We start from the raw sequence: 27,778 nt of genomic DNA on the forward strand, positions 1-27,778 counted from the left end.
GGTTACTGTAAACTCTCCTTCCAGACTCACATTAAGCATCTCCAATCAAAACTTAAATCTAGAATCGGCTTCCTTCACTCATGCTGCCAAACATACCCTCGTAAAACTGACCATCCTACCGATCCTCGACTTCGGTGATGTCATCTATAAAATAGCCTCCAACACTCTACTCAACAAACTGGATGCAGTCTATCACAGTGCCATCCGTTTTGTCACCAAAGCGCCATACACTACCCACCATTGCGACCTGTACGCTCTCGTTGGTTGGCCCTCGCTTCATACTCATCGACAAACCCACTGGCTACAGGTTATCTACAAGTCTCTGCTAGGTAAAGCCTCGCCTTATCTCAGCTCACTGGTCACCATAGCAGCACCCACTCGTAGCACGCGCTCAAGCAGGTATATCGCACTGGTCACCCCCAAAGCCAATTCCTCCTTTGGTCGTCTTTCCTTCCAGTTCTCTGCTGCCCATGACTGGAACAAATTGCAAAAATCTCTGAAGCTGGAGACTCACATCTCCCTCACTAGCTTTAAGCACCAGCTGTCAGAGCAGCTTACAGATCACTGCACCTGTACATAGCCCATCTGTAAACAGCCCATCTATCTACCTACCTCATCCCCATACTGGTATTTATTTATTTATTTTGCGCCTTTGCACCCTAGTATCTCTACCTGCACATTCATCTTCTGCCGATCTACCATTCCAGTGTTTAATTGCTATATTGTAATTACTTTGCCACCATGGCCTATTTATTTCCTTAACTTACCTCATTTGCACTCACTGTATATAGACTTTTGTTTTCTCAGTATTAGGCCTAAATGTAGGCTAGTTATAACAAATATACAATTGCACCATTAGTTGTAGTTTGAAAGGAAGAAAGGAAATATCTTTCTGTATTAGTTGTGGTTATTAAGGCCATTTTAAGGCCCCTCACTAGCTCAAATGGTATGGCCCTCCTGGAAGGGGGTGGGGTGTTTGAGGTGGGACATTAGTTCAAGAGGAACCAGATGGTTTTCAGCATGAAAGGTGTCAGGAAGGCCAGGTTATTTTAGGCTGGTACGGTCGTTCGCATACAGAATGGTGGCCATAACTTTGGAGTTCATGGCTTCTGTTTCCTTAATTGATTTTATTTTGCCTGCTTGAAATATATTTTTCTTGGATTTGTGCAACTCTCAATCACTTCTGGAATCTGTACACTTTTGACCACTACAAGGCTACTGTTGAGTGTTTTGTGCTTCAATGCTCTTTTAATTTGTTAATGAGTGGTCGGATTAAGTTTCAACAACTGCTTGGAAAAAATGGTGCGTATGAGACTCCTCTCTGAATAACTGATAGTATTTTTAGTTTATTTACACAAGTATATTATGGAGTCCCACTGAGAGAAAAGAGAGGGACAATTTAGACCATATGATTGATACATTTCTTCTTACAAAAGCTTATGATGTGCTTTGGAAACATCACATGTTCTGTCTTCTAAAGAAATTGTTTACCTTCGTCAGTACTTTCATTAATTTCTAAATAGATTGTACTTATTTTAAAAGCCAATTGTAGTGCAAAATGAAACAGCTCTTTACCTTATGTTTGTGGTATATTATAATGCCATAGGCTTAACACTAATGTTAAAGCCATCCACCGCATAGAGAGAATGAGACCTTTGAACTCTGCGTTGTTCCTGATGTCACCACACACGCTCAATTCTGCTGGAATTTTAATCAAATAGAAATGTACAGTAAGACTTCTTGGTCGTGTGGGCTTTGAACACTTGGTGATCAATGGCTGACATTGTCGTTTCTTGGCCTTCTATTGAAACATTTGATTTGAAACAATGGCAGCCTTAAATCTCCTGTGAACAAAACTAATTATTCCGTTTTGAAGGAGAAATGGGAACGCAGGGATTTGTGGTTACTTGCGAGAATATCCCCTCTCTATCTTGGGACCACAGTGTTATTCTTGTGTCTATGGTAAAGCACTGATTAAAACATTTGCATTAATTCAGTGAATTATTAAAGTTGCCCGAAATGGAAAGTTGGATTTGTTTTTTAAAGAGAAGGCATTGTTATAAGTTGTATGAAAAAATGTCACAAGCATAAAAAACGCACACACATATGTTGGGCTCCCGAGTGGTGCAGTGGTCTAAGGCACTGCATCTCAGTGCTAGAGTTACTGGTTCAATCCTGGGCTGTATTACAACCGGCGGCGCACAATTGGCCAAGCGTTGTCTGGGTTTGGCTGGGGTAGGCTCTCATTGTAACACAACAATTTGTTCTGAACTGACTTAACTATTCAATTAAGGTTAAAAAAACAAAAATGTGGAACTGCAAGGCTTTTTAGGCCATACCATGGGCGCAACTTTTACTGGGGACAGGCAGGACATGACCCCCCTCCCTCCCACCCCCCACATTCTGAAATTGACACCATAGAGCGAAGGCAAGCTTTGCGTATAGGACCAGCACGGGAGAGATGAACAGAGGCAGCTGCTCTGTGTTGCGTTTTTTTCTCTGAGGTGTAAAAGCAAGCAGTGCAGAAACTGGCTACTCTTTAGTTGACTGATCTAGCTGGCAAGGTAACTGCTGTTAGACAGAAGAAAAAAAATATTCCCAGTACTGAGCTGGTAGTGTTACTGACATGTTAAGTTTGCTAATGTTTCATCCAATCTTGACTGAAGTTAATAAACTACTAGCAGCTAGCTAGTAGCTACCACAGCCAGGTCAGCTCTAGCTAGCATCTAGCTGTCTGTCAGGTAGCAGTATCTAACAGCTGTTGTGTGTATGGAAATGTTATGTAGCCTTTGTTTCAACATAAGTACATTTGATGATGTACCATTAGCTAGAGCCAGCCACAAGTTGACTAACGTTAGCTAGCTAGCTCAATAACTTTAGCTATTAATTTTCCCTCAATCCCACTAGACTTGAATAAAACGATGAAACCAGCGTCCATACAACTGAAGACCAATATTCTGACGTTTTTCATCACAATGTGAGTTTTTATTAGTCAGTATAGCAATGTAACGCTATTGAGCTCTCAGTTTCCTTAGCTAATTCCTTACTTTTCACACCGACACAGTATAAACAGCTCGATAGGCTTCACTGTCATGGTGCACAGTAAGTACACAACACTATGCTGATCATGTCTTAGCAGGATCAGATGGTGACAGTTGTAGGATCAGACAGCCAGGGAAGACCAGTCTATGGAGCTCAGGTGATTTTTAAAATTATATTATAACAATCAGTGAATGGATACAAAGTTCCATCTTGAGTTGATGGGTATAGTCTGGGATCTGGGAATAATGGTAATTTGAATTATTGAATAATTTCTATTCTTGGATAATATAGTGCATAAATGTACACCAAGGTAATTCTTTGTCATACATCATCTGAGTAGGATCAGGTGGTGACAGGGGTCTCATCAAGGTCAGGCAGCCAGGGAAGCCAGTCTGTGACGGCGCAGAGGTGAACTTTTTCAGATACAACACTTCATTGTCTCTGTGCAGCAAACACTGGACAAGCAAGAAGCTTCAAAGATTGAAACTGTTTTAAGGCAGTCTGACAAACCTCTAAAGTTGATTTTCAAACTGTATCAAGAGTTAATAGAGGCTTCAATGATACAAAACATGTCAAACAAAAATGTGAGGAAGACCTGGGAGATGCTATAGGTGATGATGATGATCAACGGATAAAGATACTGTAAATTAGAATGCTCAGTCATGTGCATATAATCTCAGACATACATTACTGCAGTTTAAGTGAAACTGAATATCATGCACTCAAAAATTGTCTTATTCTGCTGAAAACACAAAGGGGGACACATTTGCATGTGTTATGGTCTTGTGAAGGCTGGCTGAATTATGGCAAAGAGTGTGTTATTTTATCTCAGCATGTCCTATTCTCCCTTCTCCCTGTTTTTGTTTGCTTGGAAATGTTAATACTGGAGACTGTTATCAGAAGAAACTGTGTAACCTAGCATTTGCAGCAGCTAAGAAATGCATTGCCTTTAATTGGAAGGTAGGTTATCCTCCCACAATGGATGGAAGAAATGTCAAGTGATCTATCACTAGATTTGATTTATTACAAGATTAAGGGTATACTGTGCAACTTTCATAAGGTCTGGATGCCTTATGTGGAATACTGTTCAGCAAAAGGAGTCTTGAAAACATGCCCACAGCAGGGGATTTATTTAGGCAATCCTTAGCTGCTGGGCTGCAAAGACCTGGCCCTGGGGGTCTGCCGTTGTGTTGGTTGTCACTCTGACCTTGGCCTAACACACTTGAAACCAATAATGATCCCCTATCTGAGTGGGGTGTGTTGGGTTGGGGCGCTGCAGGGCCGTGGACCCCTAGGGGCAGGACGGGGTGACCCAGATATATTGTGTGCAAGTAAAACGAGCTCTACAGGACTATTAGGCCTGTGATAGGAACGATATGGAGGATGTACTGTTTCTGTGTGCTTATGTGGAGGTGTATGTGTGTTTTTATTAAACTTTTGTTTTCCAAAACGCTTCCTTTAGACATAAAAAAAAAAGATGGGAAGAAAGTTGTCGGGGAGAGAGCTGCGTTATTGGATACACTGGTGGGCCTGCTAGTGGCTCGGGCCTGGCTGGGTGGTCTGGCTGAAATTTGACAAGAGGATGTCAAAATCAAATCAAATCAAAGTTTATTTGTCACGTGCGCCGAATACAACAGCTGTAGACCTTACAGTGAAATGCATACTTACAGGCTCTAACCAATAGCGCAAAAAAGGTATTAGGTGAACAATAGGTAAGTAAAGAAATAAAACAACAGTAAAAAGACAGGCTATGTGAGGCTATGAAAGTAGTGAGGCTACATACAGACACCGGTTAGTCAGGCTGATTGAGGTAGTATGTACAGTGGGGAGAACAAGTATTTGATACACTGCCGATTTTGCAGGTTTTCCTACTTACAAAGCATGTAGAGGTCTGTAATTTTTATCATAGGTACACTTCAACTGTGAGAGACGGAATCTAAAACAAAAATCCAGAAAATCACATGTATTTTTGTATGATTTTTAAGTAATTCATTTGCATTTTATTGCATGACATATGTATTTGATATGAGGAATGGGAGAAGGTCATGTGGTCTGATGAGACAAAAATTGAGCTTTTTGGTCTAAACTCCACTCGCCGTGTTTGGAGGAAGAAGGATGAGTACAACCCCAAGAACACCATCCCAACCGTGAAGCATGGAGGTGGAAACATCATTCTTTGGGGATGCTTTTCGGCAAAAGGGACAGGACGACTGCACCGTATTGAGGGGAGGATGGATGGGGCCATGTATCGTAAGATCTTGGCCAACAACCTCCTTCCCTCAGTAAGAGCATTGAAGATGGGTCGTGGCTGGGTCTTCCAGCATGACAACGACCCGAAACACACAGCCAGGGCAACTAAGGAGTGGCTCCGTAAGAAGCATCTCAAGGTCCTGGAGTGGCCTAGCCAGTCTCCAGACCTGAACCCAATAGAAAATCTTTGGAGGGAGCTGAAATTCCGTATTGCCCAGCGACAGCCCAGAAACCTGAAGGATCTGGAGAAAGTTTGTATGGTGGAGTGGGCCAAAATCCCTGCTGCAGTGTGTGCAAACCTGGTCAAGAACTACAGGAAACATATGATCTCTGTAATTGAAAACAAAGGTTTCTGTGCCAAATATTAAGTTCTGCTTTTCTGATCTATCAAATAGTTATGTCATGCAATAAAATGCAAATCAATTACTTAAAAATCATACAATGTGATTTTCTGGATTTTTGTTTTAGATTCCGTCTCTCACAGTTGAAGTGTACCTATGATAAAAAAATTACAGACCTCTACATGCTTTGTAAGTAGGAAAATGTGCAAAATCAGCAGTGTATCAAATACTTGTTCTCCCCACTGTACATGTAGATATGGCTAAAGTGTCTATGCATATATGATGAACAGAGAGTAGCAGTAGCGTAAAAGAGGGGTTGGCGGGTGGTGGATCTTAAAGATAATCAAAAGTTGTCTTTGTACTTTACTTGTAAGAGTTGTCCATTTGTTAGGCTATTGGTTAAATGTGCAACACAATATTGATAATTGAATTATCCTAGATCTAGTTCAGTCTTATCAATCGCTTACATTTTTTTAATACTGATCTCTTACTGATTATTATTTGTTGCTCTAAATAGATACCGCTAGAAAGGCCATGGGCCATATTAGATTGTGTAGAAATGCAGAAAATGAGCTTTTGATGCCCCCCAAAATGGGAGGACCCCCACACTTCTAAAACCAAAGGTGTGCCCCTGGGCCATGCACAATGTTGTCTATTTTATTTTCTGGTTTCATGGTCCTCAGAAATTCCCTGAGAAGTACAACAGTCAGAGAAGAACATGATCATAAGATAGCACATAAATGATGGGTTATATAGTAATTGATGCTCTCAGCAGCACAGAGAACACACTATCATAAAATATGTAGATCCTCTCAGGACACTGTGGTTTAAACGTCTCCCTTTGTGTCAACACTCCCTCCCAGTGCTGGGGATTTCCTGTAGGCCATTAGCCTCCCATCCATCCTACCCCACCCCGTTCCACCATGGCTCTGTTTCTCCGTAGTGTCAAACATAGAAGCAACACCTCCACTACCAGAGACAGACACATTTCCTGATCAGTACTCTCTCCCCCAACCCAAAGCAGAACGGCCACCGACCGTTCTGACCATTTTCTCACCTCACACCCAGATGGGGAAACAGCATCTTGCTCCGTGGTTAACTTTCACTTCACTTTAGAAAAAATAAGACCACACTCTGCTCTCTCATAGAGACCCACATCTCCCCTGTCTAACCTTCCAGTCAACTTGTGAAAGACAGGCAGGCAGGCCTCCTGCTCACCTCTCACGTCCAGAATGGCAGTCCTCCCTTCTGTTCCCTTTGGACCCCTGAAGAGACAGCCACATTTACATTCAGACAGTCATAAAATCTAATCATGCATAGCAACAAGCCTCATAAAAATGCTCAATGACCTGATATATTGGGTATTTTTAGATTACTTTGATTATGAAACACAGTTAGGCTAACATAAGCGAAAGCTCCATATGCTGGCAACTAAAAGAATTTGAGCCAGTAACGCCATGATTGACGTAAATTTGCTGATGAACGAAAAGACTGTGGTTGAAGTGTCTCATACTGTAATATGATTTATACGAATGCAGCGACCTGTATTTCTTTTGTAAAGATCTGATGCCAATTTAATTACTTCAATCATCACTTGTAGAATTACAATATGGCATCCATATTATATACTTAATTATTGTATGGCTCTAAAGCTTGTGCACTGTAGATAGCGGCAGTGAAGTACACGTCAGGAGCTCTGAATGAAGATGTGTTAAGACTCCCCAAGTCTCAGCTGTTCTGGTGTCTGATGGTGTCAAGGATCAGAGGGCGGCTTTAAGACTCAGCATGAGGGAAGGACTAGACTCCAATTGGCAGGCGGCTCAATTGAACCCGTAGGGCAGGAAAAACAGATGGTAGCTCTGGTCAGGATGCTGCACTTGCCTCGAGGCAAATCTGTTTGAAGTTTCAACATCCTTCCAGCTACTTCTCGAACTGATCACAGGGAAGGGACAATGGATGTTTAGAGATGAGAGGCGGGATATGGAATAGTGTACTATTTTGGTGAGGGAGCTTTCTGACATGCCAATGGGAGATTCCTGTAAATGTCAGTCACTGTAGTAATTGTTTTGTTTTTGGGTGTCTTAGGTTTTGACCTTCCCTTTGGAAATGAATCATGACTCCACAGCAGAGACGATTCTGCTAGTTTGGCTTAAATATGTGATAGAAACCCACGAACCCATTATGAGGACATGAGGCTAACCAAGTCTCAATGGTGGAAGTGTATGTCATGTAGCTATTTTAGTTTCAGTGGGGGGTTTGTACTGGTTTAATCTGTTTCCAATGAGTGATCCCAATGAGTCTGCATTTACAGTACCCCAGACCTTTTCCTGGAGCCAGTTTGCTATATGGCAGTAAGGGAAAGGAGATCTGCATGAGAAGGAAGCATGGCTTCCCCGGGGACCCACACAGCTCACTCTACACGGCTTTCAGCTTGAAACTCATTAATTGACTACAGGTTCCTTACAACTACTCTAATCATCTCAATGCTGATATGGGCCACGCAGATTTAGTTCATTTCTCCCTTGATATAAATGTTGATGTCCTGAATAACTGAGTAGACTGGTAATTTGGCAGTTGTTCAGATACAGCTCTATTTCTTCTGAAAGTTGATTTTGTGAAGATGTATTTCACAATTTTCCTGTTACTGCTGGAGTTTCAGACTTTCCCTGGTGGAGAGCACAGTGGAACAGTAATGGTGCTTGGGGACACAGGCCTCTAGTTATGATATTCAGTCAGCTTGGGGAGTAAGGGAGTTAAGGAATGTCGCAAAGCGGTGGAGTCCCTCCGAGAGGAAAAGAGAGGGCGAATTTAGACAGCTTACTGTAGACTATAGTATAGTAAACTGATGCTAGAGGTCTTTGTGTGAAAGGCTCACTGGTTACCCATACGAAAAGTAATATATGGCCATATTTGGCGTTATTTATAAAAGAATGAGACTTAGATTTTAAAATACATGATCATATATTTCAATAATCTATATAAAACTCACAACCCCATACAAAAAAATATTAAAAGGGTTGTCACGACTTCTACAGAAGTCGATGCCTCTCCTTGTTCGGGCGGTGCTCGGCGGTCGACGTCACCGGTCTTCTAGCCATCATTGATCCATTTTTCATTTTCCAGTAGTATGTTTTCCTACACACCTGGTTTCAATCCCACTCATTACCTGTTATGTATTTAACCCTCTGTTTCCCCTCATGTCTTTGTCAGAGATTGTTTGTTGTTTAGATTTCGTGTTGTTTGTATTGGTGCGCGATGGGTCCGCGTAACCACTTTGTTTTATATTATTCATTAGTTTTGGAGTTATGTTTTGTTTAATGTCATTAAACAACTCCATTCTACTAAGTTTGATTCTCCTGTGCCTGACTTCCCTGCCACCTATACACACGACTCTGACAAGGGTAAATATTTCATCATGCAAAATGAACTGAAAACATTATTTTTTTTGTTCTATGCATTTATTGCTTTGAATTGCATTCCAGAAAATGTTTTGTTGCAAAGAAAAAGCCATATCTCAGACTGGCCAATAAAAATAAAAGATTAAGATGGGCAAAAGAACACAGACACTGGACAGAGAAACTCTGCCTAGAAGGCCAGCATCCCGGAGTCGCCTCGTCACTGTTGACGTTGAGACTGGTGTTTTGCAGGTACTATTTAATGAAGCTGCCAGTTGAGGACTTGTGAGGCGCCTGTTTCTCAAACTAGACACTAATGTACTTGTCCTCTTGCTCAGTTGTGCACCGGAATCTCCCACTCCTCTTTCTATTCTGGTTAGAGACATTGTGCGCTGTTCTGTGAAGGGAGTAGTACACAGCGTTGTACCAGATCTTCCATTTCTTGGCAATTTCTCACATGGAATAGCCTTCACTTCTCAGAACAAGAATAGACTGACAAGTTTCACAAGAAGTTCTTTGTTTCTAGCCATTTTGAGCCTGTAATCGAACTCACAATTGCTGATGCTCCAGATACTCAACTAGTCTAAGGAAGGCCAGTTTGATTGCTTCTTTAATCAGAGCAACAGTTTTCAGCTGTGCTAACATAATTGCAAAAGGGTTTTCTAATGATCAATTAGCCTTTTAAAATGATAAACTTGGATTAACTAACACAACGGGCCATTGGAACACAGGAGTGATGGTTGCTGATAATGGGCCTCTGTACACCTATGTACTGTAGATAATCAATAAAAAAATCTGCTGTTTCCAGCTACAAAAGTCATTAACAATATTATCAATGTCTGCACTGTATTTCTGATCAATTTCATGTTATTTTAATGGACCAAAAATGTGCTTTTCTTTCAAAAACAAGGACGTTTCTAAGTGACACCAAACTTTTGAACGGTAGTGTATATACTTATTTTTGTTTTTTTGCTTGTGTAAAATCTGATAGCTAATGTTTGGTAGCTAGCTAATCACTAGCTAGCTAGCTAAGCACATGTCAGTCAGTGGTTGACAGATTTAAACTGGTAAAGTTATCAATAAAATGTGTGTCACTATGCCATAAAACATGACATTGCTAACTAGTAATCAATTAGCTAACACAATTTCAAAGTTTATTAAGAAGTTGAACAAGTTAGACACTCACCAGACAACTCCAGAAGGTAGCTAGCTAGATAGCTTGGTTTCCATTTTCCAACAGATTTATATTTTCCCCCAGACTGCTTGTCAATGGTTACTGCTCATGTGTCCGCCAGAAACGGTTTCTGGTAAACTGTTTGCCACAGGTTTGCCACAGATTCAAATAGAATGTAGAGAGAAAAGAAAAACTCAGCCGAACTAGTTACTAGTGGCAATACATAATATTGTGGCCAAAGGTTTTCCGCAGATTCACCACTAGTGGCAAACTTCTTGCAACATTTTGTGGCACACTATTTAGTTTGCAGCAAAGTTTGCCTCAACAATTTTTTTTCAGAGTATGCATTGGTGGTAATGATTTTGCATTTCTTTAAATTACCCTTACCGTACAATTTCTGCTCCTCTGAGGAAATCTAATTCGCATAATACCATGATCCCAATCAAAATCCATCTGTTTAAGCTAGAGATATGTTTTTTTGTTGCATGAGCTGAGTCTCAAATTTCCATATCCGTTGATGTCGCCCTTCTGCATCTGCGGTGGAAGGTGGCAGAGCTAGAGCGGTGTTTGTCAGACCATGAGACATCCCAAAAATCGGTCTTCTCACAAACATCTGTAGCGTCTGAACGGTTTGGCCTACAAAATGTTATGACCAATATTGAAAGATGAGACTCTCACAAGCACTCTAGGACTACAGTACAGTATTCTTGTATCTCTCAGATATAGGACAGACACTTCAGAACAAACTTTGTTTTGATATTTTTTGGGGACTATCTGATGTTCCATGTCGTGAATCTGTTATTCAATGCATTTATAATGGCTAATAGCAGTAATGCCAAATAAATAAATAAAATCCACATTTTTTTAATATATTTTTTTGATATGTTAACGGGTCTCAAAATTCTAAATCAAATTGCTAAAAAAATCCTTGTGTCACATCCTGACCTTAGTTCCTTTTTTATGTCTCTGTTTTAGTTTGGTCAGGGTGTGAGTTGGGGTGGGCATTCTCAATGGTTTTGTTCTATGTTTTGTATTTCTGCTTTTGGCCTGGTATGGTTCCCAATCAGAGGCAGCTGTCAATCGTTGTCTCTGATTGAGAACCATACTTAGGTAGCCTGTGTTCCCACTAGGATTTGTGGGTAGTTGTTTTCTGTTTTGTATATTCACCTGACAGAACTGTTTTGTTTCTTCCTTTCACTTTGTTATTTTGTTTCTTGTGTTCAGTCTAATAAATTAACATGGACACTTACCACCCTGTATATTGGTCCGATTCTTCCTACCCCTCCTCAGACGACGAAGAGATTCGTTACACCTTGGTATGACCAGCTTAAAACAATTTAATATGTTATCTTAGACCAGTCATTAACTTGATCATCAGTTGCACAAATCTATGAATAAATTAACTCTGTTGAACAGCATTCTGGTGTGTGGGCAAACTATAATTTGAGTTGATATGATTTCTCTCTCTTTTTCACTCTGTGTGTGTGTGTGTGTGAATGTGTGTAAGAGCAGTAGAAATACATGACTGAATTGCCAATTGAATCCCACAATCGCTTAAGCTCTGAGAGTCACTACATGCTATCAGGTTCTCCTCAGAGGAGTAGCTATGATTCTGTGTTCCTAGAATACAAATATACTTTAAAAAAATGGGCATTCTAAAAAATATTGACTTGAGAACATGGCATGTATGACTAATAAAATCATTCTCAAGATAGCACATTTCTTATGAAAATAAAATTATGTTGTTACATTGATTACCATTAAGCAGTGACATGTTTAAGATAATTATTAGAAAAATATAGTGAATGTCATAGCTTGTCTTCGACACCAGCATAAATAATGAAGGTGAAGAGGGGCCCTTCGATATGATACGATACAATAACGATGAAAAAATAATAAACTTTTTTACTGTTTTCAAGTTCCAACTATTGCAACTTTGAGCTGTACGAGAACAGTTTAACTGTTGTCTGTCTTCAGCAAAAAGTCATGAATCAAGCAAAATTAAGTTAATGGTAGACTTTCTGACTCGTTAAATTTTTTGACATCATTTGACATATCATCGTTTTCTAAATAAGCCTCTTCGTGAAATGCCTCACACAGACTCATTTAAATCTGTAGTGCAGCAATTTACATGGTGTGAAATTCACTCTGTGTGAAGTGATGTAAAAATGGAACAGCCTGGCTACAAGGCCTTCATGTCTGCATAGTCTTGCACTGAATTCTGTTCTGTTCCAAAGATAAGTCATGCATTTTGATCCATCAAAGATGTTTGAGCCCCCTTGAATTCCAATTTTGGGGGGTGGGGGATTTGCATATGTGTTTTCATTCACTGTCAAGTCCCATTGTATGGGACCTAAAATAACCCCTTAAAAATAGAAATATATGCATGAGATGCAAACTGATCTGGAACACAATTACTAAGGGAAGGCAGGTATGTATGTGGTCCTTCAAAAATACTGGAAATATTACACATTATTCGAGATTTGGCGGTGGAAATGCTTTAATGCGCAAATATTGATAGAATAACCCTCAAATAAAAATCCAAGATGACGTAGCAGTCAGACGTCTTTGTCATGTTGTGTCCCTTGTATATATCGTTTTACATCTTTTTTGTTGCATATCCTTCAAAATATTTTGCTAAACCTCATCTAAATACTCTCCTGCAACCCGCCTCACCCAATGTGGAGTGGACCTGCTTTTTTTCCCTAAAGTATTTATATTTACTTCGGATCTGGAATCCCTCAACTGAAGCTAGCCAGCTAACTACCAGATATCAGTCAGCAAACCATTGCCAGCGGTCATCAGCTAACCTTCAGCTTGGAAAGCTCTTGCCAGTTCGAACAACGTGACTCTAACCAGAGTTTAACGGACCTGTTATTTTTATCCCCGGATTCCTACCACAAACTGAACATTTTCATCTGGATCTTCACAACTAGCTAACCGCAATTCCGGATGACTACTCCTGGCTAGTGTTTCCATCCCAGAGCAAGCACCAATTTAACTTGAAGCTAGCCCGGCCAGGGCTCCTGTGCTACCACCGAAGCATACTCCAGGGCTACAATATTGGCCTGCTAGCTACCTAGAGCTACTTGGAACCCTACTAATTCCACGTCTGGTCTATCGACGTCACCGCACGAAGAGTTAAAAACAGACTTACCCCCATCGCGACGTCCCCCCCAAGGCTAACTTTCTAGCCCCTGCTATCTGCTTGCTTGCTAACCCGGTCTGCTAACTGCTAAACTGCCGGGCCCTGGTCTGCTCACTGCTAGCTTGCCTGCCTGGTCTGCTAACTGCTAGCCCTTGCTAACTGCTTGCTTGCTAACCCGGTCTGCTAACTGCTAGCTTGCACTGGTCTCGTAACTGCTAGCCCATGCTAACTGCTTGCTTGCTAACCCGGCCGACTAACTGCTAGCTTGCCCTGGTTGCAACCCTTATTACTAGCCTGTTCAACCTCTCTTTCGTATCGTCTGAGATTCCCAAAGATTGGAATGCTGCCGTGGTCATCCCCCTCTTCAAAGGGGGTGACACTCTAGACCCAAACTGCTACAGACCTATATATATCCTACCCTGTCTTTCTAAGGTCTTTGAAAGCCAAGTTAACAAACAGATTACTGACTATTTCGAATCCCACCATACCTTCTCCGCTATGCAATCTGGTTTCAGGCCACGCTCAAGGTTCTAAATGACATCATAACCGCCATCGATAAGAGACATTACTGTGCAGCTCTATTCATCGACCTGGCCAAGGCTTTCGACTCTGTCAATCACAACATTCTTATTGGCAGACTTGACAGCCTTGGTTTCTCAAATGATTGCCTCGCCTGGTTTACCAACTACTTTTCTGATAGAGTTCAGTGTGTCAAATCGGAGGGCCTGTTGTCTGGACCTCTGACAGTCTCTATGGGTGTGCCACAGGGTTCAATTCTCGGGCCGACACTCTTTTCTGTATACATCAATGATGTTGCTCTTGCTGCTGGTGATTCTCTGATCTACCTCTACGCAGACGACACCATTCTGTATACTTCTGGCCCCTCCTTGGACACTGTGTTAACTAACCTCCAGAAGAGCTTCAATGCCATACAACTCTCCTTCCGTGGCCTCCAACTGCTCTTAAACGCAAGAAAAACTAAATGCATGCTTTTCAATCGATCGCTGCCCGCACCTGCTCGCCCGTCCAGCATCACTACTCTGGACGGCTCTGACTTGGAATATGTGGACAACTACAAATACCTGGTTAGACTGTAAATTCTCCTTCCAGACTCACATTAAGCATCTCCAATCAAAAATTAAATCTAGAATTGGCTTCCTATATAGCAACAAAGCATACTTCACTCATGCTGCCAAACATACCCTCGTAAAACTGACCATCCTACCGATCCTCGACTTCGGTGATGTCATCTATAAAATAGCCTCCAACACTCTACTCAACAAACTGGATGCAGTCTATGACAGTGCCATCTGTTTTGTCACCAAAGCCCCATACACCACCCACCATTGCGACCTGTACGCTCTCGTTGGTTGGCCCTCACTTCATACTCGTCGACAAACCCACTGGCTACAGGTTATCTACAAGTCTCTGCTAGGTAAAGCCCCGCCTTATCTCAGCTCACTGGTCACCATAGCAGCACCCACTCTTAGCACGCGCTCCAGTAGGTATATCTCACTGGTCAACCCCAAAGCCAATTCCTCCTTTGGTCGTCTTTCCTTCCAGTTCTCTGCTGCCCATGACTGGAACGAATTGCAAAACCTCTGAAGTTGGAGACTCACATCTCCCGCACTAGCTTTAAGCAACAGCTGTCAGAGCAGTTTACAGATCACTGCACGTGTACTTAGCCTATTTGTAATCAGCCCATCTATCTACCTACCCCATCCCCATACGGGTATTTATTTATTTTGCTCCTTTGCACCCCAGTATCTCTACCTGCACATTCATCTTCTGCCGATCTACCATTCCAGTGTTTAATTGCTATATTGTAATTATTTCGCCACCATGGCCTATTTATTTCCTTAACTTACCTCATTTGCACTCACTGTATATAGACTTTTTGTTTTCTTTTGTTCTACTGTATTATTGACTGTGTGTTTTGTTTATTCCATGTGTAACTCTGTGTTGTTGTATGTGTCGAATTGCTATGCTTTATCTTGGCCAGGTCGCAGTTGCAAATGTTCTCAACTAGCCTACCTGGTGAAATAAAATAAATAAAATAAAATTGAAGTGTTTTTGGAGTCACACGATGATATGCTGTGTGGTCCTCCCACTACGACTTGGGAAAGCATACAGTTTAATAGGCTACAGATGAAACAAGTTATAATGAACTTCACAGGGTGGTGAAAGTGCATGATGATGAGGCTTGATGCTACTTTCCAATAAATATCGAGGGTCTTGTTCTGCTGACATGATGATTGATGCTTGGCTCAACAATCACCTTTATTTCCATTACATTTCCCCTCTCTCTAGGAAGCTACGGTGGTATAGTTTCCAGAACCCTCACAGGCCAAGCCTGACTTCAGCCTCCCAGGAGATGAACCGCCAGTCAGCCCCTCAGCTCAACCTGCTGCAGAAGTTCTCTCTGCTCCGGCTCACTGCTATCATGGAGAAGTACTGCGAACCCAACAAACATGGCTGGAGCTGGTGAGTGGAGGGCCCTTGGGAGCTGGTGAGTGGAGACTGAAATTGAGATAAAGGCCAATACGTAGGGAAGTGCACTCTATCCACTCTATTATACTGACCTTTGATATGCATTTAACCAGGGAATGAAAGGTTCCTTTCAAGAGATTCATGTTTCCAATTACTCAGAACAAGTATTGCTTTGTTTGTGGTCAGGATGTTGCTTTTTAAAATGAATTGTATTCATTGTTCCATATGGCAAGGCCTTTGATCTACATGTCTGCAGCTAATGTATAGTATTATAACAGTTAAATCTGCTTTTCACAAAGATGGCTGTTAAAAAGTTTGATTTGAACAACTTCACAATCGTCTCTCGTTCAGGCTCTTATTTTCTATTCGGATGACTCATGCTTCTCCAAAATAAATCACATTTTCCTACATAAAGAAACTAGGCCGCCTGGCGGGTAGGAGCGTTGGGCCAGTAACCAAAAGGTAAAAATCTTACAAGGTAAAAATCTGTCATTCTGCCCCTGAACAAGGCATTTAACCCACTGTTTCCCAGTTGGCGCAGATGATGTGGATGTCGATTAAGGCAGCCACCCACACCTATCTGATTCAAATGTGGAAGACACATTTAAGTTGAATCCATTCAGTTGAACTACTAACTAGGTATCCCCCTTTTCTTTGCAAGGGCCATTTTAGGACACGCTCAGTTATCAGCAGTGAATTAGCAGGTTTTATTCTCCATACTAAAAGGTTCCAACTTTAACTTATCTCCCCTCTTGCACTGTCACCCAATTAAGCTTCATCCCTCAGCTGAAAAAGCATTATGTGAATATTCATCAGACAAAATGGAAACCGTTAGACCAAACAGTTAAAAAAAAAAAGACATCAGATGTCCAGGGAAAATATCTAATGTTACCTGTGGTCAGGCACGTGCACAGATAGTCTACCTGTGCTTGAGCACCTGCCCCTTGCCCTCCCACTCGCCAAGTGCAGTTTTGGGAGGGGATATAGTTTTTTTGTATACAGTTTTTGTCGTTGTTGTTCTGATCCCACTGCCCACAAGTCGTCATCAAGTTCGCCACCCCCTGCCCCGGACCCAGTCCGTTGATTGTGCTTGTTGGTCTTGCCCTGGAGCTCCCGCATGATCTGTTGCATCTGTTTCCCGGTATACCGGGCGCGCAGGTATCCAAACATGTCTTGAGATGCGTGGGAGTGTGTAGCAAGCTCCCTATTTTAAATATCAACAGTACTGCCGCAGCTGCAGCAGAACATTTGATTAACACTTGATAACACTTGATTTACATCATCATCAATATTCGTTCTGGTTGGCTGATATGTGCAACAGAGAGAGGCAGAAAGACATAAAGAGGAGCTGCACCTATGACCCAACTCCCTCCTTTCATCTGTTGGGAGATGCACATGTGTGTCAGCTGCAGCCACAGAGGTAGTCGACTTTAGTTAACCACCATATACAGTGCCTTGCGAAAGTATTCAGCCCCCTTGAACTTTGCGACCTTTTGCCACATTTCAGGATTCAAACATAAAGATATAAAACTGTATTTTTTTGTGAAGAATCAACAACAAGTGGGACATTCAAACTTTTTTAACAAATCAAAAACTGAAAAATTGGGCGTGCAAAAATATTCAGCCCCTTTACTTTCAGTGCAGCAAACTCTCTCCAGAAATTCAGTGAGGATCTCTGAATTATCCAATGTTGACCTAAATGACTAATGATGATAAATACAATCCACCTGTGTGTTATCAAGTCTCCGTATAAATGCACCCGCACTGTGATAGTCTCAGAGGTCCGTAAAAAGCGCAGAGAGCATCATGAAGAACAAGGAACACACCAGGCAGATCCGAGATACTGTTGTGAAGAAGTTTAAAGCCGGATTTGGATACAAAAAGATTTCCCAAGCTTTAAACATCCCAAGGAGCACTGTGCAAGCGATAATATTGAAATGGAAGGAGTATCAGACCACTGCAAATCTACCAAGACCTGGCCATCCCTCTAAACTTTCAGCTCATACAAGGAGAAGACTGATCAGAGATGCAGCCAAGAGGCCCATGATCACTCTGGATGAACTGCAGAGATCTACAGCTGAGGTGGGAGACTCTGTCCATAGGACAACAATCAGTCGTATATTGCACAAATCTGGCCTTTATGGAAGAGTGGCAAGAAGAAAGCCATTTCTTAAAGATATCCATAAAAAGTGTCGTTTAAAGTTTGCCACAAGCCACCTGGGAGACACACCAAACATGTGGAAGAAGGTGCTCTGGTCAGATGAAACCAAAATTGAACTTTTTGGCAACAATGCAAAACGTTATGTTTGGCGTAAAAGCAACACAGCTGAACACACCATCCCCACTGTCAAACATGGTGGTGGCAGCATCATGGTTTGGGCCTGCTTTTCTTCAGCAGGGACAGGGAAGATGGTTAAAATTGATGGGAAGATTGATGGCGCCAAATACAGGACCATTCTGGAAGAAAACCTGATGGAGTCTGCAAAAGACCTGAGACTGGGACGGAGATTTGTCTTCCAACAAGACAATGATCCAAAACATAAAGCAAAATCTACAATGGAATGGTTCAAAAATAAACATATCCAGGTGTTAGAATGGCCAAGTCAAAGTCCAGACCTGAATCCAATTGAGAATCTGTGGAAAGAACTGAAAACTGCTATTCACAAATGCTCTCCATCCAACCTCACTGAGCTCGAGCTGTTTTGCAAGGAGGAATGGGAAAAAATTTCAGTCTCTCGATGTGCAAAACTGATAGAGACATACCCCAAGCGACTTACAGCTGTAATCGCAGCAAAAGGTGGCGCTACAAAGTATTATCTTAAGGGGGCTGAATAATTTTGCACGCCCAATCTTTCAGTTTTTGATTTGTTAAAAAAGTTTGAAATATCCAATAAATGTCATTCCACTTCATGAGTGTGTCCCACTTGTTGTTGATTCTTCACAAAAAAATACAGTTTTATATCTTTGTTTGAAGCCTGAAATGTGGCAAAAGGTCGCAAAGTTCAAGGGGGCCGAATACTTTCGCAAGGCACTGTACTAAAATATCCACACAGGCTACTAGCCAGCCAGCCATATATCATGAGTTGAAATATTATGAATATTATATTATTAAGTTATTATTTAGGAGCACTGAAGATGAATCACAATCAATAAAAAGTTATTGAGCTAGCTAACTAGCAGATGTACATCAATCATCAACATATGATCAGCGATAGCCTACCCTTTTTGCCCAATGTCATTCATGTCTTTAGGAGGCAATTTGCTTGATTACAATTTGTGATGAGTGAGTGTTTTGCCAAAATAAATAGGAATATGCACAAAAAAATACATCGCACAGAGGCTGTTAGTATGCTATGAATTTCCAGATATGAATTATTACATGCATTTCAGCTAACAACCTATATGCTGATATCTACATGAAAAGATTGAATCTAGTCCCCCTTTTCCTCGGTTTTGGCAGGTCAATTTAGTTTATGAAGAGAAGTAAGGTCCCTGACTACAGGGACAAGCAAGTTTTTGGTGTCCCGCCAATCATCAATGTCCAAATGAGTGGGCAACCCCTACCCCAGGGCATCCAGCAGGCCATGCGCTACCTCCGCAGCCAATGTCTGGAAAAGGTACAGTCACTCTCATCCCTTCAAAGTGATCATATGTTCCCTCATGCTACATTGTGTGTATAACCTTATAACTTTAGTATGTGTTCCACTCTAGATATATTATGTTATTTCCATTGTAGTGAGATTTCATGTACTTGGTGATACATTATATATGATAATGCATTTAAGTTTATGAATTATGCTAATACACCAGTGAAATTAATAACAGTTTTTCTCTACTTTTCCTGTCAAGGTTGACATTTTCCCTAAGTCTGGGGTGAAGTCTAGGATCCAGACTCTGCGGAAGCTGAATGAAAATCCTCCAGATCATGTGAGCTACCAGGGCCAATCAGTTTACGAAGTGGCTGACCTGCTGAAACAGTACTTCAGAGACCTGCCTGAGCCTGTCCTCACCACCAAGCTCACTGATACCTTCCTGCAGATCTACCAGTGTGAGTCAGTGGCTCTAAGTTAGAATAGAAAAAAAAAAAGTTGTAATAAAAAAATAAAAAAAAACTTTACTGTTGAGAGTTAGAATAGTGCAATTTTGAAAGGTAGTTGTGCATCAGTAGTTTTTCTCTTGTTATGTCAGTCATTGAAAGTCACTGGGGCCCCTCATGAGGAGTTCCAATTTTTTGTAGCCCCAAAGTTGCCCATCCCTGCTCTAAGTGCTCCCCACCCACTCTGGAAAGCACTGAACTCCTGTGCCTACTTCAGATTACCCCTCAGCACATCATTCTCAGATTTAAATCATTGACTAGATAGTCTCCTCTGAGAAGTCAATCAGCTTATTGAGAGGCATAATAATGATACAGTACTCTATGATGTCCCCCAGCTAGAATTTTACAGCGGCAGTTAGGATTTATAGAAGTTTTACAAACATGGCATTAAATCGTCGTCTAGATTTGATGTCTGGTTGTAATCTATATGGAATGTCTACTGTTATAATCACCAGGTTCATTCAGATGTCATCAGTTTCTTCATTATCATGCTAAGATCTTAAAACTTTAAAAAAATAAAGGAGAGCTGCACACTTTAGGATCTCAGATGCAAAAATGTAATGTCCAACGTTTTGACAGACAAGCTGTCTTCATCAGGGTATAATGACAAACACTGCGGGGTGACTCATTTATATAGTGTCAAAAGACACACACAGGTGTCTGTAATCATGACCGGGTGTGGCCTGATATCATTGGTTAATTCTCATATATTAAAATAGCATCATAAAATTAACATAACAATTGACGTTCAGACACCAGCTTTGGTCTGTGTTCTTGGTCAAATTACCATCTTACACATCAGAACATCAAGAGATTCCAAAGATGGTGATGGTATCGGTCATGTGTATTTTCCAGGTGTCCCGAAGGACATGCGTCTTCAGGCAGCCCAGGCTGCAGTCATCCTGCTGCCTGACGAGAACCGGGAGGTCCTGCAGACCCTGCTCTACTTCCTCAGTGACATCGCTTCTGCTGAGGAGAACCAGATGACAGCTGGGAACCTGGCCGTGTGCCTGGCCCCCTCCATCCTGCACCTCAACGTCTCCAAGAAGGAGGGCACCTCCCCTAGGTATGTGCTGGTATCCGTGTGTATCATGGCATGTATTGATTTGTTTTGGTGTGTGCTGCATGGCACTTAATGCCTTTGTAGCTGGATCATTGTTTTTAAATGACGCCCAGAGCTCCCTCTGGTGTATTCTCTTGCACTCCTACATCCATCACCATTAGGGAACATGAGTGCTTTAGTGGCTCCACTGTACCCATTCTGATTGATGAGTCAAGTCAACATTTTGTACAAACAAAACTACCTTGGACTGACAGTGTTCGAGCAGTTGTTTTCCTCTGGGTTAAATAAATGCCCCAACATTCTGCTTATTATCATCCTCATGGATGTGTCATGTCAAAATGGAGCCCAAACAAAACTACAGAGGTCAGACAGTGTTGGACCATTCATTTTCCTCTTGACTATTTCCTCATCACAATGCTGCATATTGACAACATTGTACTGTGATTGAACTCAAAGCTTAGAGGATGATTGTGATGTGTGTTGACAGTGTTCCATCTTTCTGCCAGATTAATCCACCGAAAGGGGGCAGGTGGAAAACCAGACCACAAGGACCTGAGTGAGAACATGGCTGCCAGTCAAGGGCTCAGCCACATGATTGTGGAATGTAAGAAATTATTCCAGGTATTATACAGAATAGTGAATCTACAGTCCTTGAAGTAAATTGTCTCTATTCTGAATAGCATGATCCTTCAGGACAATCAGTCTCCAACAAAACACCATCCAGCTGCATTGACTATTGTTAAACATTTTTGACCCATTTAAAGACGGGTTTATTTTTAAGAAAGATTTGTTTTAGAATGACTGAAATAATCATGTTTTCACAGTGTACATAAATGGGATAAATGGGATATTGGATATGAACTTGATGTACTTTCAGAGGAATTCAGTAGGCTACACTATACGTTCATGAAAACCGCTACATACATCTCTGTAATTCATTTAAAAAACAACCCAATTGCCCTCTTATTTGGTGTGACAGTTCCCTCATGGGATGATGTTGCAGTCGCGGAACTCCTACGTTGCAGCAGACGCCCAGCCACTCCCTCTCTACGGCCTGGGCCTGAACATGAAGGGCAATCCTGTGGATTACAGAGCCTACCTGGAGGATAACATCCAAGCTGTACTGAGGGAGGCCATAGCAAAGAGCAAAGGATGGCACAGTGCCCCAAGCCCAGAGAACACAGAGCTGACCTACAAGAAGGAATGACTCAGTGACTCTGCTGCATGCTGATACTAATGCTGTCTGTTCTCATACAAGACCACCTCACAGGCAAAACATTTCAGTGTTAAAGTTAATTTCCTGCAATTCTACTCATTTTGCCATGGGGTGTAAAGAACATTTTGCAGTTTTAAAACTAATTTCATGCAATTTTACACATTTTTCCATGGGGGGAGAGAAAATGTTGCAGTTTCAAAGGTAATGTCCTGCAAGTCTACACATTTTGCCATTGGGTGGTGAGAAATATTTGCAGTTTTTACGCTAATTTCCTGCAATTCTACACATTTTTTCATATCCGAGTGAGAGTGACTAACAAAATCAATGGGGGCCCCCTGGAGGTCAGGGCTCTTGGGCACATGCCCTGCGTGCCCGGTAATTTGGTGATGTTTAGATAACTGACAAGACTACATTAGCAATAAAAAAAAATGTAGTTGACATATGCTATCTGAGTGACTGTCAGTGACTGACATAACGAGTGGAAAACTGCTAATTCACTACCACATTTCAAAATTGCACCTTGCACCTTGTATTCTTCTTTTCTAACTCTTAACAGTAAGTTGAGACTGAGTTCCATTAAAAAATAACTACCAATAATAATAATCAGCCCCCCGCACCTCTCTGATTCAGAGAGATTGGGTTAATTGCAGAAGACACATTTAATTTGAAGGCATTCAGTTGTACAACTGACTAGGAATCCCCCTTTCCATAATAATTATCATTATAAATTCTATATGTTTTGGGTTGGGGGCTCCCTAGCGGTCATTCAATCACAGGAGCATGTTTGCCAAATTGAGTTTGAATTTTGCCCTACATTGTCATGACAGTATGGCCTTCAATCTTTGTATGACTGGAAAATGAATTTACCATTTGGCATAGCTTCTTTTGCTGTTGGAATGAAGTGAATCCTGTCCACTTTGAAGAGTGAAGGCACGTTAGCTAGCTTGTTAAAGCTACAGTATACGGTCCAGTCCTAAACCATAAAATCACAATCCATTTGGGCCGGTCCAGGCTGACGCACTACTGCAGAGCGGACCTCCTGTAGGAAACCAGCTATGCATTAATTTCTATTGGACACCAGGTTTTTTTTTTTGTGATGATTTAAATGGCTAATTGATGCCTACGCATTGATGCCTACGTTGACCTTGAGTTCATGCAATTAATTTGCACCTTGCCATTTAAACATAGTCATAATTACCATGAAAAGAATTATGCAACGTAGATTTGTTGTGTGAAAGATAATCTACATGTGAATGCTATTGATATGTCTTTCTGAGTGGGTGAACCGCCGCTGTTATTGAAGTACGTAATTGGATCATAATGTCTTATTTGCCCTTGTGTTGTCATGTTTCAGGGGACGATCACCTGAGTGGTACTGCAAAGTGTTTGGCCATCTCTGTGCAGTGGAAGTTGCTAGGATACGGGGCTCCTTCCCTGTGCTCACAGCGAGAGGAACAGAGACAAAGATTTGAGCTCTGAGATGGCCAGACAGCCCACCTCAGACACGTGTTGCCTACGGCTCACAATTACTCAAATTTAGAGTGCCAATCTGTAGCATTATGCTACATCTACCTGACAAACTCTCTACAGTGTCATCAACATAGGACTGTCAGGATGTGGACTCTCATATTGTACTGATGTACCATTTAGGAGCGACTGTGGAATTGGTAGCAATATTCTAAACAAGTCTATGCATTAACTCACGATAACATATTCAAAAGTACTCTGAAGTAAATAAAATAGTTTATATATACAAAATCCATTCTTGTGAAAGACTAGATTAGGACAATTGTGTTGATAGCTTTACTTATGATACTTACATATCAGTTCCCATTTTAATGCTGCTGTGAAAGGAGCAAGACTAAAGGCGAGGATGCTAAAATGCCATGGAATAATTCAGGAGAGCTCTTTAGCAACCATTCCTGTTTGTTCTGTATACTATGCAATTTCTTCATGATAAATTCACAGAGCTAATATATTTTACTACTGTGATTTGCTGCATCTCAAACATAAGAATGGCACCTTACCTTGCTACTTGAATAGCTAACCCCAGTATTGATGATACTTAGATGTAAGAGAGAAAAGGGTTGCTTACTGAGACACCTTAGTGGGTGGTAGTGAGCTTTCTTATATCTCCTAGATATCGGACAGACACTTCAAAAACTCATTCCTTATGATGTATTTTTTGGTCTCTCTGTTTTGCCATTTATTTGTGTGTTACTCAATGTATTTCTATGGGCTATAGTAGTAAAGGCCAAATTCAATATTTTATTTTATATATATTTTTATACTGACAGGGGTCCTAAAATTCAAAATCAAATAGCTAAATGATCCATGGTATTACCATCTTAAAACAATTCCATATGTTAGCTTAGTAGACCCCCCTCCCAGGCCTTGCTTTGGCTATACACTCTCATCAACTGCTTGTATTACTCAAGTGTTTATCATCACACACTGTATGTTAAACATCTCAAGAGGGGGCTCTACTCTGGACTTCATGTTATGTCTCTTCCTTTTACTCCTATCTTTATAAGTCTAACTGGTTAACCTCCTCTCTCTTTAATTTAGCTGCTGAGCTCTAGGGATCAGTCCTCTTCCCCAGATCTTCAGAAGTTTAAAAATAGGAACAGAGACATTTTTTAAATTGGCAAATATCTCTTCACCAAGGCCCAAACTATAAGATATAAGCGCGGAGCTCAAACGATAGAATAAATCAAACTTTGATGTCAGTTAAATATTTATTCATGGGTAATTTGCTATCACAATGAGGAGGGGAAAGGATTGTAGCATGCTCCACAGTGGACAGACAGCCCGAGCTTTAGGAAACGTTAGTGTAGCTTGCTGATTTACTGTAAGTGTGGCAGGTAGCCTAGTGGTTAGAGCGTGGTTAGTGGTTAAACCGGAAGGTTTCTGGATCGAATCCCCGAGCTGACAAGGTTAACATCTGTTGTTCTACCCCTGAGCAAGGCAGTTAACCCACTGTTCCCTGGGTGCCGTGGATGGTGACTAAGGCAGCCCCCTGCACCGCTCTGATTCAGAGGGCTTGGGTTAAATGTGGAAGGCATTCAGTTGTACAACTGACTCGGTATCTTCCCTATCTATTGTGTCTCAGCAATCACTGTTTTATTTATGTCTGTATGATTGAGTCCTTATTTGAGTCGTATGAATGTGACTATTTTATTTTTTATTTTATTTCACCTTTATTTAACCAGGTAGGCTAGTTGAGAACAAGTTCTCATTTGCAACTGCGACCTGGCCAAGATAAAGCATAGCAGTATGAGCAGACAACACAGAGTTACACATGGAGTAAACAATTAACAAGTCAATAACACAGTAGAAAAACAAAGGGGGGGGAGTCTATATACAATGTGTGCAAAAGGCATGAGGTAGGCGAATAATTACAATTTTGCAGATTAACACTGGAGTGATAAATGATCAGATGGTCATGTACAGGTAGAGATATTGGTGTGCAAAAGAGCAGAAAAATAAATAAATAAAAACAGTATGGGGATGAGGTAGGTGAAAATGGGTGGGCTATTTACCAATAGACTATGTACAGCTGCAGCGATCGGTTAGCTGCTCAGATAGCTGATGTTTGAAGTTGGTGAGGGAGATAAAAGTCTCCAACTTCAGCGATTTTTGCAATTCGTTCCAGTCACAGGCAGCAGAGTACTGGAACGAAAGGCGGCCAAATGAGGTGTTGGCTTTAGGGATGATCAGTGAGATACACCTGCTGGAGCGCGTGCTACGGATGGGTGTTGCCATCGTGACCAGTGAGCTGAGATAAGGCGGAGCTTTACCTAGCATGGACTTGTAGATGACCTGGAGCCAGTGGGTCTGGCGACGAATATGTAGCGAGGGCCAGCCGACTAGAGCATACAAGTCGCAGTGGTGGGTGGTATAAGGTGCTTTAGTGACAAAACGGATGGCACTGTGATAGACTGCATCCAGACTACCAGTATGTAAGTGACTATAAGTGTCTGTAGAGAATGTAACCATGGTCTGTTGGGCATGGGATGATGTTTTGTTTGATCTAATCTTAATTCGAGTTATGCCATGACTGAATGCCTTTAACCTTTTTCAGTGTTTTCTTATGCCATACGCTTTACATACAGTACATACACTAGTAACCAGTGCTCTTAACTGGAATTACGCCCATTGAATAATTGAAACAATTGTGTGGTAACAATAACCCTAAACACAGTTCTGTGAACTACAGTGTATTTTTAACTTAATAATTTTTTGTAACACATAACAAGCTGTTGTACTTATCATTGAAGCAGTAGTAAATAACTTAACATCTTAGTCCACAACGTCGTTATCTAATTCGTCTCATCTATTACTCTTTATTCTCCATTTACTACCTATTTGTATTATACGGCTCTGACTGTAAACAAATTACAAAAGCAATAGATTTGTTGAAATGTGTATTCTCTCCCTAAATCCCCCAGCCCCTTTTTCACCACCATAATTTGTATTCTTGTTTATTTTCTTGTCACAGTTGAGCTTGAAGCAAGCCGTATCACTGCATCAGAATGTGAAATTTACCAAATGTCACACACTAAAACCTGAAAAATATCACTAATTTACACCGTTTCAATTCCATATTTGTGGATGTTTTTTTATTATACATTTCTACAATTCATGTGCAATGAGTGTACAAATCATTAAGAACAGAGGCTCTTTCCATGACAGACTGACCAGGTGAATCCAGGTGAAAGCTATGATCCCTTATTGATGTCACTTGTTAAATCCACACTTCCAATCCACGGTTAAAGAAGGATTTTTAAGCCTTGAGACAATTGAGATGTGGAATGTGTATGTGTGCCATTCAGAGGGTGAATGGGCAAGATAAATTAAAGATTAAAGCGCCTTTGATTGGGGTATAGTAGTAGATACCTTGCAGAGACCTGTTCTGAGGGAAAAAGGGGAGGGGGGGTGTGCAACTCAATATTAGGCAGGTGTTCCTAATGTTTGGTATACTGTAATTTGGGTCAGGAAAATACGTTGATTCTGCACATCTGTGTTTACTGTAACTGTACATTATGTATTCACAAAACATTTGGCAATAAATTGGTTCCCAGAGAATTTGTTCTCTTGCTGGTAAAGAATGATTACATGAATACATCACTCTCCCTATCAAATGACACAAGAGCATGGATAGCCAACCCTCCTGGAGAGCTACTCGGTATGCAGGCTTTGCTCAAGCCCTGCTCAAACACACTGATCCTATTAATCAGATGATCTGCAAGATCTTGATGATCTGAATCAGGTGTGTTCCAGAAGGACTGGAATAAAAGCCTGTACACCCAGGAGGGTTGGCTAGCTCCCTGACTGAGAGGTTCCTTTTTGTTAAGGAGGAGGGCTGGGGTTCTGGTAGACTTCAGATACTTTTTGGGAAGTTTCCCTGAGCCCAGTCTGTTTGCACTTGGCCTTCAGGAAGAGTTTCAGTCTCTCCTGGAAGGAGCTGGTGGTGATGGTGTACAGGATGGGGTTTAGGGCACTATTGATGGGCAGGATGAAGATCACCACCCATAAAACGATTGTTCCTGGAGGAAAGGGA

General features: G+C 41.3%; 2 protein-coding genes across 6 annotated transcripts in view; one reads left to right on the top strand and one right to left on the bottom strand.

The window, feature by feature from the left end:
* The first annotated feature begins 998 nt into the window (after positions 1-998).
* On the top strand, positions 999-27,300 carry LOC110533840 (stAR-related lipid transfer protein 8). Of its 4 annotated transcripts, none has more exons than XM_036990218.2 (7): positions 999-1,302; positions 15,661-15,859; positions 19,301-19,457; positions 19,690-19,888; positions 20,792-21,002; positions 21,506-21,620; positions 21,979-27,300. In XM_036990218.2, exons 3-7 carry the CDS (start codon positions 19,314-19,316, stop codon positions 22,204-22,206), a joined length of 897 nt encoding a protein of 298 aa, XP_036846113.1. In that variant the 5' UTR covers positions 999-1,302; positions 15,661-15,859; positions 19,301-19,313; the 3' UTR covers positions 22,207-27,300. The 4 variants fall into 4 exon arrangements, with proteins under 4 accessions (XP_036846113.1, XP_090042681.1, XP_021474056.1 ...); XM_090186555.1 differs by having other exon boundaries at positions 21,506-21,603; XM_021618381.3 differs by having other exon boundaries at positions 15,661-15,834.
* LOC110533841 (relaxin receptor 1) overlaps positions 26,810-27,778 on the bottom strand; it is a 33,891-nt gene continuing 32,922 nt past the window's right edge. For both annotated transcript variants that reach the window (XM_090186554.1, XM_090186553.1), the window contains exon 18: positions 26,810-27,764. In XM_090186554.1, the coding sequence (XP_090042680.1) occupies positions 27,568-27,764 (197 nt within the window). In that variant the 3' untranslated portion in view covers positions 26,810-27,567. The remainder of the gene's footprint in view (positions 27,765-27,778) is intronic.

Source organism: Oncorhynchus mykiss, chromosome 10, assembly GCF_057628025.1.
Source record: "Oncorhynchus mykiss isolate SJ-2025 chromosome 10, ASM5762802v1, whole genome shotgun sequence".
Lineage (NCBI taxonomy): Eukaryota > Metazoa > Chordata > Actinopteri > Salmoniformes > Salmonidae > Oncorhynchus > Oncorhynchus mykiss.

Excerpts from the sequence above, each read along its gene's own strand:
- LOC110533840 (XM_036990218.2), top strand. The coding sequence starts at position 19,314 with ATGAAGAGAAGTAAGGTCCCTGACTACAGGGACAAGCAAGTTTTTGGT. Across the intron at positions 19,458-19,689 it reads GCAGCCAATGTCTGGAAAAG|GTTGACATTTTCCCTAAGTC; the intron begins GTACAGTCACTC and ends TTTCCTGTCAAG. Across the intron at positions 19,889-20,791 it reads CTTCCTGCAGATCTACCAGT|GTGTCCCGAAGGACATGCGT; the intron begins GTGAGTCAGTGG and ends TGTATTTTCCAG.